This window comes from Brachyistius frenatus, unplaced genomic scaffold (assembly GCF_029030835.1).
Source record: "Brachyistius frenatus isolate BFR_SWC_R1_liver_20210118 unplaced genomic scaffold, ASM2903083v1 Contig_477, whole genome shotgun sequence".
NCBI lineage: Eukaryota > Metazoa > Chordata > Actinopteri > Embiotocidae > Brachyistius > Brachyistius frenatus.
In genome coordinates, this window is record NW_027211076.1 from 56325 (window position 1) to 69060 (window position 12736).

At 48.7% G+C, this 12736-nt stretch overlaps 1 protein-coding gene across 5 annotated transcripts in view; it reads right to left on the minus strand.

Annotated features, from left to right (window-relative positions):
• Positions 1-4952, minus strand: part of ankrd44 (ankyrin repeat domain 44) — a 41626-nt gene extending 36674 nt beyond the window's left edge. For 4 of the 5 annotated variants that reach the window (XM_069687611.1, XM_069687610.1, XM_069687613.1 and 1 more), the window contains exon 1: positions 4422-4952. In XM_069687611.1, the coding sequence (XP_069543712.1) occupies positions 4422-4499 (78 nt within the window). In that variant the 5' untranslated portion in view covers positions 4500-4952. The remainder of the gene's footprint in view (positions 1-4421) is intronic. The other variant, XM_069687608.1, reaches the window with a different exon arrangement.
• Positions 4953-12736: the final 7784 nt, after the last annotated feature.

Consider the following 12736-nt stretch of genomic DNA (forward strand, 5'->3'; position numbering starts at 1 on the left):
CAAATATATCGATCAATTACAGAAAACCTGAGGAAGAGAGCAGATAGAGGTTAGAGGAGCAGAGGATGGGCAGGAAATGACATCACAACTCTGTCTCTCAACAGTGGGCTTTCTGGTATTTCATCCCTGCAGGCTTCTGGACCATAAGAGGCCATTGTTGGAGCACACACACACTTCTCGTGAGCCTCCATGCTGATTCAATGTGACCCAAATCCAAACAGAAACCAATAGCAACGATAAAGTCAGTCCGACATCCTCCACACGTCTTAAACATGCAGGAGACCGACTCGACTCAAACCAGACACACTTCATCAAAACACACACAGAAGAAGGCTGAGATTCATTTCATTATTTTCTACCAGTTTCATTTGTTTCAACAGACCAAAACTCAAAGATCTTCTGTTTAAATTCATATAAAAACAAAACAACAGCAAATCTTCCCATTTGAGAGGCTGGTTGAAACAATGTGAGGTCATTTGACTGCAGCTCACTACAATCTGCAAAACTATTCAATGCAAAATTCAGGAACCGCTCAAATCTTCTGAGGAATTCACTCACAATAAACCCAACACCAAACACCTTCTGTGATTCGGCGCCATCTTTGCAGTTCAAAGCGGTTTGGAGCGGGAAGTGACCATATTTGGACGAGCTGGAGGAGGAATTTTATAGACAGAATTTTCTGAGAAGTTGAATGGGAGTCTATGGAGCCGGAGGCTTTTTGGAGCCGACCTCTAGTGGCACTCGCTGGTATTGCAGCTGAAGACACTTCTGGATCAGAACCATTTTACAGACCTGAAGCTACGAACTCTTTTAGAAACAGTCTGCGTTTTATATCCAGTCTGTGATTGTTACCCAGTGAAATACCAAATAAAACCCACCTTTTCTGCACATTATTTTTCCCTCAAAGAGCCTTAAAAAGAGGTCTGAATGTTTGACCTGCCTGCAACATGTTAAAGACAAGAATAAAGAGGAAACGAGAGACGAAGGTGCGTGTGCACATCTACAACACACAACAGTGCCGTGTGGAAAGTGATGAGTCAACAACTTCCTGTTCTTCCTCTGGTTGGTGCAGAGTACCGTCAGCAGCGTATGTTTACATGAAAACAGGAGAAAATGCCGCTTCGACAAAAGTATACGAGCAGTTTGTGCTTCTTTATAAAGACGTGTGAGGAGATCCCGCCGACCTCCAGCAGATTATCGTGAACGTCTCAGGTTTTCAGGATGTTACAGCAGCATGTGTTGATCATCGCATCACATGAGAAGAGAAAAAACTGAGCCACTGAGCCATGTGCTGAGCTGAAGCATCCAGTTATCAGCCATCATCAGCATGTTGTCTGAAAATAACAGGAAGTGCTAGACACACACACACACACACACACACACACACACACACACACACACACACACACACACACACACACACACACACACACCAGCAGCAGCTCTTCCTTCCTTTTCAACAGATCAGATATGACGGCGTCAGTTCAGAGATTTCTACAGAGACTTTACCGAAGTTACCGGAGAGGAAAGTGTTCTGAGTGGTTCCGGTTCCTTGAGTGGTTCAGGGTCCGGTACCGTGGACCCAGAGGACAGACATCACCCACCTGAGCAGACGACTAGTCCTGAATATGGGCCCGTTAAGAGTTCCTGGACCAGTTCAAGTCTCTTTGCGGTCATATTGGGGCTCTGCAGTTGTTTTGTGTCATTTCACTGTTTTTCACAAACAACATTAAGGTTTCATTGGGAGACTCAGGTGACCGCGGGGGCCCTTTGACCTCGGGGGCCCTTTGACCGCGGGGGCCCTTTGACCTCGGGGGTCCTCTGACCGCGGGGGCCCTTTGACCTCGGGGGCCCTCTGACCTCGGGGGCCCTCTGACCGCGGGGGCCCTCTGACCGCGGGGGCCCTTTGACCTCGGGGGCCCTCTGACCTCGGGGGCCCTTTGACCTCGGGGGCCCTTTGACCTCGGGGGCCCTCTGACCGCGGGGGCCCTCTGACCTCGGGGGCCCTTTGACCTCGGGGGCCCTTTGACCTCGGGGGCCCTCTGACCTCGGGGGCCCTTTGACCTCGGGGGCCCTCTGACCTCGGGGGCCCTCTGACCTCGGGGGCCCTTTGACCTCGGGGGCCCTCTGACCGCGGGGGCCCTTTGACCTCGGGGGCCCTTTGACCTCGGGGGCCCTCTGACCTCGGGGGCCCTTTGACCTCGGGGGCCCTTTGACCTCGGGGGCCCGGGCCTGTGATCTACCGCTGCTTCGAACCATGTAGCCTGAGCTTCTGCAGCTGTCAGCTCGGTCAGACAGCCGACAAAAGAATTGGACACGTTCAAATTGGTGGAACATTTACTATATTTTCCTCAACATGTGTTTCAAAGTGAAATAAAAAGGAGAGGAGGTGATGAACTGTCGACCTCGTAGTGAGGCTGTTTATTCAAGGACGGCATTTTAAACCATTTTCATTACCGACTCTGATCCTTTACTAACACGGCTTTAAAAAGCTCCACGACGAGTTTAAGCCCTTTTTTAAAAAATTTAAGTATAATGACGAAAATGTTTTTGAAGTATTAAGAATATCCATTATGGATGAATCTGGTGATTTTCTTTTCTTGAATAATTGATAATAATTTGACTTGTTCATCTGATGTCCAAACCTATAAATTATTCACTTTATGGTCATTTACAACAAGGAACAGCAGCAAGTTTGAATTTTTGTAATCTTTCATGAAATATTTAGCATTTTTTATGAAAAGAATTATAATCATGAATCCGTTATTGAAATAATTTGAATTTTCTGCCAATCAATTAATCAACTAATTGTTTCAGCTCAAACTTTATACAACGCTGAGTAGTTAAACACTTCATCAAATATTGTCAACTCCTCGCATGTTTAACTATAATAATAAGCATCCTGCACATCAGAGAAATAGCTGGAAATAATTTAGTTCTTATCTTTTTCATTTCTGAATCTAAATGTAAAAACAATCCTGATGTAGTTTTACAAAAACCGACCGCGACTTCCATGCCGAAGAAAGAAGACTCCATCTTCTGTAAAAATAAGTGCTTTTTACATGATATTACTTTAACAAATACTGTATGCACAAATATAAAACAGGATAAAGCGTTTTTTGATGCAGAACTTCTATCGAGTTCCTCAACTACAGAGAAATTACTTGAATTTGCAACATTGCAAGTTGCTGCAAACATTGCATGCGATGGTTTAATTAGTTGAACTTGCATTAATAATTGTGATCAGAAGGTTTCCTGGAGGGACTTATATCTGTATATGAAGCGTTTAATGGATGCAGGGAAAAGCATCTATGGAGCATATTCTGTCCTTCTTCAGCTCTATATGATCTAATATTACAGAGGAGCTGGTTTAATATAATTATTATGAATGAAATACATTCTAAGCTACTCTGCTCCACTAGAAACGTTTTAGATAGTTGGCTTTAGGAGGGGAGATTCTTATTATGTAATTCTACCATGTAATTTAAGATTTGACTTTTATGTTGTTTAACAAACTCACACAAAGATAAAGGAGGAAATTCAGACAGGACAACGTGTCTACATGAACTTTAGGTGAAGTTATTCCTCAGAGTTTGGTTTTTACTTCTATTCTAGTTGTTGTACTTTTTTTTATTGGTTTTTTTAAATGATGTTATTTAAGGTACAATATTTTCATGGTAAAAAGTTTAAAAGTCTGATTGAGGTGTTTGTTTCCTCCGTTTTGTCGTGGTACTAGTACGTAGTGCCGTTAAAAGTAGAATATCTTCCGCTTTTGGTGGATTTAAATGATAGAATCTGGAATAAAGTAGAGAACAAGCTGTGTTGAGAAACTAGAGTTACATAATTAAATGACAAACTAAAACCAAGGTGCCCTGCTGGTGGTTCTCTGGTCTCTCAGCGTGGAGTTGACCTGAACGCACCTCGGTTTGAAACCTTAACAAACGAACCATTACCATCTTCATGCAAGTCCCATTGAAGAACTTTTAATCACAGTTTGACAGAAATCGGTGTCGACTAGTTTACATCTGTTCTTAGGTTTTAGTTGAAACATTTGTTAGAAAAGGTTTTTTTTTTTTAAAGTAATGAAATGTAATAAGTCACATTATTTTGATAAAATAATGACATTACTTATTAGATCTTTTACAGGTTAATAGTAATCTGGAACATAATCCAATTTTAAAGTAAAAAGTAGTCATAAGCACAGACTTTAGTTTCTTTATTTATATTTACTTCTGGTTATTGAGGACATTTAGGAAACAGACCAGGAAGTAAAACCTCATAATATCACAAAGCAACAAGCAGCACGTTATTGTCCAGCTGCATGCAGATGTGTGAATATACGTGTGAAGTGTTTTTATTCTAAAGGCGACAAAGAGCAGCAGGAGGAGAGGAGCTAGCAGCAGCTAGCTAGCAGGTCCTACCTGGTCGGCCAGTTTGAGAACAGCCATCTCCGGGTGAGCTCCGGGCGCACATCCACCCCTCCGGCCCCGCAGCACCATCCACGGAGCGATGCTGCGTCCCGAAGCCGCGCTTCACCTCCGCTTCTCCCGCGGGACTCGACGCGATGGAGCAGCCCCGGTTTGCAGCGCTCTAGCAGGGACACAGATGGGTGGTGGTGGTGGTGGTGGTGGTGGTGGTGAAGGCCGGGCCGAGCACCAGGGCCATCAGCCCCGCTCCACTGACGCTATCTGTGGCGACACTGGTGAGCAGAGGCGGCCGCTCGCAGGCGCAGGGAGGCGGGGGAGCACGAACGGTTCGACCCGCCGGTGTGAACGATCCACATCTACGGCTGCTGCTGCTGCTGCACGGAGCTCACAGGCGTCTCTCCGAGCCACACACCGCCCCAGTGGCCTCCCTCCTCCCCGGTCTGAAGAACCACAAGCCTCCCGGAGAGGCAGCCAGGCTGAAGTCAGCTGAACGGAGAGATCACACAGGAAGTTGGAGCCCGTCTCTCCTCCTCTCAGATGCAGGATTGGTGCGAGATTAGATCAGCCGGAGGAACGCACACGCTGAATTTACTCTGCTGTGATTGGCTGTAAAGAATACGCTGCTGTGATTGGTTTGTTCAATGTCACTCAACTTCCTAAACTGAGCCCGCCTACAACGTAACAACCAATCACAGGCCGCGCGTCCCTTCCGCTGTTCCAATCTAGCAGCAGCCCAGATATGGACGAGGAGGAGACGCTTTCTCAGCAGCAACAACAAGCAGCTTCCCCTCGCTGCTGCCCTCTGCTGGACATAGAGAGGCTGACACACACCACCCTGCATCATTCAAAAATAATAAAACAGCTGCATGAAAAATGAATGAGTGTCAGGAAAGAGGGTGACAACAATAATAACATCACACATGATTCTCTGTTTGAAACAGTCCAGCTGCTGTTTCAGAGTGCTACGGTGGCCCTTAGGGACAAAACACAACACAGCATTATTTCATCAAGCACAGCAAAACACCACACAACAACACAGAAAACATGACAACAATAAAGAAAATAATAGTTCAGAAAACACAACATGGAAAACAACATTTTAGAAAACAACAACAAAATAGAAAACAACTCATTAGAAACCACAACAAGACAGGAAAAACAACAACAAACAGGAAAACAAATACATTTCAGAAAACACAATACAGAAACACAACAACACAACAGCAATCGCCCAAACTTTTAAATCATTTAAACTAAACCTAAATCATGAAAAGGCAAGAAGCAAATCGTTACGTTAAAGAAGATGTAAGAATGTTTTGTATGTAAACATCATTATTTGGGTTTAGTGTGGGCGGGGCCAGCACATCCACCCCTGGGCCCACAGTGGACTCTCCAAAGGCGGCCCCATCGGCCCCCCGCTGACCAGATACAGGGGCCCTTCACAGTCCGGTCCGTAGAGGGGCCCCGGCCTGTGTCACCTCAGGGCCCCGGTGTGGATTATGTGTGAACCCATTGCTCTCCAACACACAGCGGCGTCTCATCGACATCCGCATGCTGATTGGCTTGCAGTCAGGACATTCCTGGGTAGAGTCAAAACTCCACATTTTATATTTATATTGTAATAAATACAGAATGATTGATCTTCATTTCAAATTCCTTTTCTTTCATCAAATTAAATTTCATCTGATCAACACCTGTGTTTAGAAACCAAGCTGGTTTATGTGGGGCAGATTTCTCTTCAATAAATCCATCAAAATGTATTTGTAGAGCACTTTTGGTACATTTTGGTGCCGTTCAAAGTGCTTCACGGATGATTGACAGGCCAATAGAAAGACAGACAGTTGTCGACCAGAAAAATAAAATAAATTTAAGAGCAATTTAAAGACAATTCAAAACAAATTATAGATTGGAATTATAGATTAAAATCTTAAATAACAATAGGAGTGGTAAAATACATAGACTAAGAACTAAAAACTAAAAGGAGGACCTCAAATAATAGATGACCCAGGAGCAGGACACAGACAGGGGAAGGGGCAGGAGCAGGAGCAGGAGAAGGAGCAGGACACAGGAGCAATAACAGGAGCAGGAGCAGGGATAGAACCCGGGAGCAGGAGCAGGGACAGGGTCAGGGACAGGGTCAGGGACAGCGACAAGAAAAGGACCAGGGACAGGGACAGGACCAGGACACAGGGCGATGGTTGCTACAAAGTGCAATGTGTGACATGTTCTGGTGTGATGTGTGACGTGTTAGGTTAGGTTAGGTTAGGTTAGGTTAGGTTAGGTTACGTTAGGTTAGGTTAGGTTAGGTTAGGTTAGGTTAGGTTAGGTTAGTTAGGTTAGGTTAGGTTAGGTTGGGTTAGTTAGGTAGTTACTTTATTAATCCCCGAGGGGAAAAAATTTTCGCTACAGAAGCAATAAGATAATAATAGAATAATAGAAAAGCAATGAAATAGCAGTAAAATATTAAATATAAATATAAAATGCACAGTATATACAGTACAGTATATATCTATATATATTATATACAAACAACCAAGAAACACAGTCAACAGTATTATTGTTATGTGATGGATTTTGCCAGAGGTGAGTTATTGTAAAGTCTTATTGCGGTCGGCAGGAATGATCTCCTGTATCTGGAATGATTTCCTGTATCTGGAATGATTTCCTGTATCTGGAATGATTTCCTGTATCTGGAATGATTTCCTGTATCTGGAATGATCTCCTGTATCTGGAATGATCTCCTGTATCAGGAATGATCTCCTGTATCAGGAACCATCTCCTGTATCAGGAATGATCTCCTGTATCTGGAACCATCTCCTGTATCAGGAATGATCTCCTGTATCTGGAATGATCTCCCGTATCAGGAATGATCTCCTGTATCTGGAATGATCTCCTGTATCTGGAATGATCTCCTGTATCTGGAATGATTTCCTGTATCTGGAATGATTTCCTGTATCTGGAATGATCTCCTGTATCTGGAATGATTTCCTGTATCTGGAATGATTTCCTGTATCTGGAATGATCTCCTGTATCTGGAATGATCTCCTGTATCTGGAATGATCTCCTGTATCTGGAATGATCTCCTGTATCTGGAACCATCTACTGTATCAGGAATGATCTCCTGTATCTGGAATGATCTCCTGTATCTGGAATGATCTCCTGTATCTGGAATGATCTCCTGTATCAGGAATGATCTCCTGTATCTGGAACCATCTCCTGTATCAGGAATGATCTCCTGTATCTGGAATGATCTCCTGTATCTGGAATGATCTCCTGTATCAGGAATGATCTCCTGTATCTGGAATGATCTCCTGTATCTGGAATGATCTCCTGTATCAGGAATGATCTCCTGTATCTGGAATGATCTCCTGTATCTGGAATGATCTCCTGTATCAGGAATGATCTCCTGTATCAGGAACCATCTGCTGTATCAGGAATGATCTCCTGTATCTGGAACGATCTCCTGTATCAGGAATGATCTCCTGTATCAGGAACCATCTCCTGTATCTGGAATGATCTCCTGTATCAGGAATGATCTCCTGTATCTGTCCTTGTGACAGCAGAGCTGGATGAGTCTTTTGAAGAACGTCCTCCTCTGTCCCTGCAGCAGGTGGAGAGGGTGGACAGGATTATCCAATATGGATAATAGTTTCCTCAGCGTCCTCCTCTCCACCACCTTTTCCAGACTGTCCAGTTTGCAGCCAATGATGGAGCCGGCCTTCTTAACCAGTTTGTTAAGTCTGTTGGTGTCTCCGGCTCCAATGCTCACCCTCCCTCCCCTCCACCTCTCCCCCCCAGCAGACTACTAGAAGTACAGTTCACTGGCCACAACAGATGGTAGAACATCTCCAACATCTCACTGCACACATTGAAGGATCAAAGTTTCCTCAAGAAAAAGAGTCGACTCATCCCCTTCTTGTAGACAGCGTTGACATTGGTCTTCCAGTTCAGTCTGTTGTCATGGAGACACCAGGTACTTGTACTCCTCCACCATGTCCACCTCCTCTCCCAGAACTCTCAGCGGTTGTGGAGCCGTCGTCTTCCTCCTGAAGTCGACCACCATCTCTCTGGTCTTGGCCACGTTCAGGAGGAGGTGATTTCTTCCCGCCCACTCCACAAAGTCCTCCACTACTGCCCTGTACTCCTTCTCCCGTCCGTCCCTTATACACCGTCCACTGACTCCTCCTCCCGTCCATCCCTTATACACCGTCCACTGACTCCTCCTCCCGTCCATCCCTTATACACCGTCCACTGACTCCTCCTCCCGTCCATCCCTTATACACCGTCCACTGACTCCTCCTCCCGTCCATCCCTTATACACCGTCCACTGACTCCTCCTCCCGTCCATCCCTTATACACCGACCACTGACTCCTCCTCCCGTCCATCCCTTATACACCGACCACTGACTCCTCCTCCCACTGACTCCTCCTCCCGTCCATCCCTTATACACCGACCACTGACTCCTCCTCCCGTCCATCCCTTATACACCGACCACTGACTCCTCCTCCCACTGACTCCTCCTCCCGTCCATCCCTTATACACCGTCCACTGACTCCTCCTCCCGTCCATCCTTTATACACCGTCCACTGACTCCTCCTCCCGTCCATCCCTTATACACCGACCACTGACTCCTCCTCCCGTCCATCCCTTATACACCGACCACTGACTCCTCCTCCCGTCCATCCCTTATACACCGTCCACTGAATCCTCCTCCCGTCCACCCCTTATACACCGACCACTGACTCCTCCTCCCGTCCATCCCTTATACACCGACCACTGACTCCTCCTCCCGTCCACCCCTTATACACCGTCCACTGATTCCTCCTCCCGTCCATCCCTTATACACCGTCCACTGAATCCTCCTCCCGTCCATCCCTTATACACCGACCACTGACTCCTCCTCCCGTCCATCCCTTATACACCGTCCACTGACTCCTCCTCCCGTCCATCCCTTATACACCGTCCACTGACTCCTCCTCCCGTCCATCCCTTATACACCGTCCACTGAATCCTCCTCCCGTCCATCCCTTATACACCGACCACTGACTCCTCCTCCCGTCCATCCCTTATACACCGACCACTGACTCCTCCTCCCGTCCATCCCTTATACACCGTCCACTGACTCCTCCTCCCGTCCATCCCTTATACACCGTCCACTGATTCCTCCTCCCGTCCATCCCTTATACACCGTCCACTGAATCCTCCTCCCGTCCATCCCTTATACACCGACCACTGACTCCTCCTCCCGTCCATCCCTTATACACCGTCCACTGACTCCTCCTCCCGTCCATCCCTTATACACCGTCCACTGACTCCTCCTCCCGTCCATCCCTTATACACCGTCCACTGACTCCTCCTCCCGTCCATCCCTTATACACCGTCCACTGACTCCTCCTCCCGTCCATCCCTTATACACCGACCACTGACTCCTCCTCCCGTCCATCCCTTATACACCGTCCACTGACTCCTCCTCCCGTCCATCCCTTATACACCGTCCACTGACTCCTCCTCCCGTCCATCCCTTATACACCGTCCACTGACTCCTCCTCCCGTCCATCCCTTATACACCGTCCACTGACTCCTCCTCCCGTCCATCCCTTATACACCGACCACTGACTCCTCCTCCCGTCCATCCCTTATACACCGACCACTGACTCCTCCTCCCACTGACTCCTCCTCCCGTCCATCCCTTATACACCGACCACTGACTCCTCCTCCCGTCCATCCCTTATACACCGACCACTGACTCCTCCTCCCACTGACTCCTCCTCCCGTCCATCCCTTATACACCGACCACTGACTCCTCCTCCCGTCCATCCCTTATACACCGTCCACTGACTCCTCCTCCCGTCCATCCCTTATACACCGTCCACTGACTCCTCCTCCCGTCCATCCCTTATACACCGTCCACTGACTCCTCCTCCCGTCCATCCCTTATACACCGTCCACTGACTCCTCCTCCCGTCCATCCCTTATACACCGACCACTGACTCCTCCTCCCGTCCATCCCTTATACACCGACCACTGACTCCTCCTCCCACTGACTCCTCCTCCCGTCCATCCCTTATACACCGACCACTGACTCCTCCTCCCGTCCATCCCTTATACACCGACCACTGACTCCTCCTCCCACTGACTCCTCCTCCCGTCCATCCCTTATACACCGTCCACTGACTCCTCCTCCCGTCCATCCTTTATACACCGTCCACTGAATCCTCCTCCCGTCCATCCCTTATACACCGACCACTGACTCCTCCTCCCGTCCATCCCTTATACACCGACCACTGACTCCTCCTCCCGTCCATCCCTTATACACCGTCCACTGAATCCTCCTCCCGTCCACCCCTTATACACCGACCACTGACTCCTCCTCCCGTCCATCCCTTATACACCGACCACTGACTCCTCCTCCCGTCCACCCCTTATACACCGTCCACTGATTCCTCCTCCCGTCCATCCCTTATACACCGTCCACTGAATCCTCCTCCCGTCCATCCCTTATACACCGACCACTGACTCCTCCTCCCGTCCATCCCTTATACACCGTCCACTGACTCCTCCTCCCGTCCATCCCTTATACACCGTCCACTGACTCCTCCTCCCGTCCATCCCTTATACACCGTCCACTGAATCCTCCTCCCGTCCATCCCTTATACACCGACCACTGACTCCTCCTCCCGTCCATCCCTTATACACCGACCACTGACTCCTCCTCCCGTCCATCCCTTATACACCGTCCACTGACTCCTCCTCCCGTCCATCCCTTATACACCGTCCACTGATTCCTCCTCCCGTCCATCCCTTATACACCGTCCACTGAATCCTCCTCCCGTCCATCCCTTATACACCGACCACTGACTCCTCCTCCCGTCCATCCCTTATACACCGACCACTGACTCCTCCTCCCGTCCATCCCTTATACACCGACCACTGACTCCTCCTCCCGTCCATCCCTTATACACCGTCCACTGACTCCTCCTCCCGTCCATCCTTTATACACCGTCCACTGACTCCTCCTCCCGTCCATCCCTTATACACCGACCACTGACTCCTCCTCCCGTCCATCCCTTATACACCGACCACTGACTCCTCCTCCCGTCCATCCCTTATACACCGTCCACTGAATCCTCCTCCCGTCCACCCCTTATACACCGACCACTGACTCCTCCTCCCGTCCATCCCTTATACACCGACCACTGACTCCTCCTCCCGTCCACCCCTTATACACCGTCCACTGATTCCTCCTCCCGTCCATCCCTTATACACCGTCCACTGAATCCTCCTCCCGTCCATCCCTTATACACCGACCACTGACTCCTCCTCCCGTCCATCCCTTATACACCGTCCACTGAATCCTCCTCCCGTCCATCCCTTATACACCGACCACTGACTCCTCCTCCCGTCCATCCCTTATACACCGACCACTGACTCCTCCTCCCGTCCATCCCTTATACACCGTCCACTGACTCCTCCTCCCGTCCATCCCTTATACACCGTCCACTGATTCCTCCTCCCGTCCATCCCTTATACACCGTCCACTGACTCCTCCTCCCGTCCATCCCTTATACACCGACCACTGACTCCTCCTCCCGTCCATCCCTTATACACCGTCCACTGAATCCTCCTCCCGTCCATCCCTTATACACCGACCACTGACTCCTCCTCCCGTCCATCCCTTATCCACCGTCCACTGACTCCTCCTCCCGTCCATCCCTTATACACCGTCCACTGACTCCTCCTCCCGTCCATCCCTTATACACCGTCCACTGATTCCTCCTCCCGTCCATCCCTTATACACCGTCCACTGAATCCTCCTCCCGTCCATCCCTTATACACCGACCACTGACTCCTCCTCCCGTCCATCCCTTATACACCGACCACTGACTCCTCCTCCCGTCCATCCCTTATACACCGTCCACTGGCTCCTCCTCCCGTCCATCCCTTATACACCGACCACTGACTCCTCCTCCCGTCCATCCCTTATACACCGACCACTGACTCCTCCTCCCGTCCATCCCTTATACACCGACCACTGACTCCTCCTCCCGTCCATCCCTTATACACCGACCACTGACTCCTCCTCCCGTCCATCCCTTATACACCGACCACTGACTCCTCCTCCCGTCCATCCCTTATACACCGACCACTGACTCCTCCTCCCGTCCATCCCTTATACATCCTACCACTGCAGAGTCATCAGAGAACTTCTGCAGATGTCTTGACTCTGAGTTGTTCTGGAAGTCAGTTGTGTAGAAGATGAACAGGAAGGAGACAGAACAGTTCCCTGAGGAGCTCCAGTACCACTGAC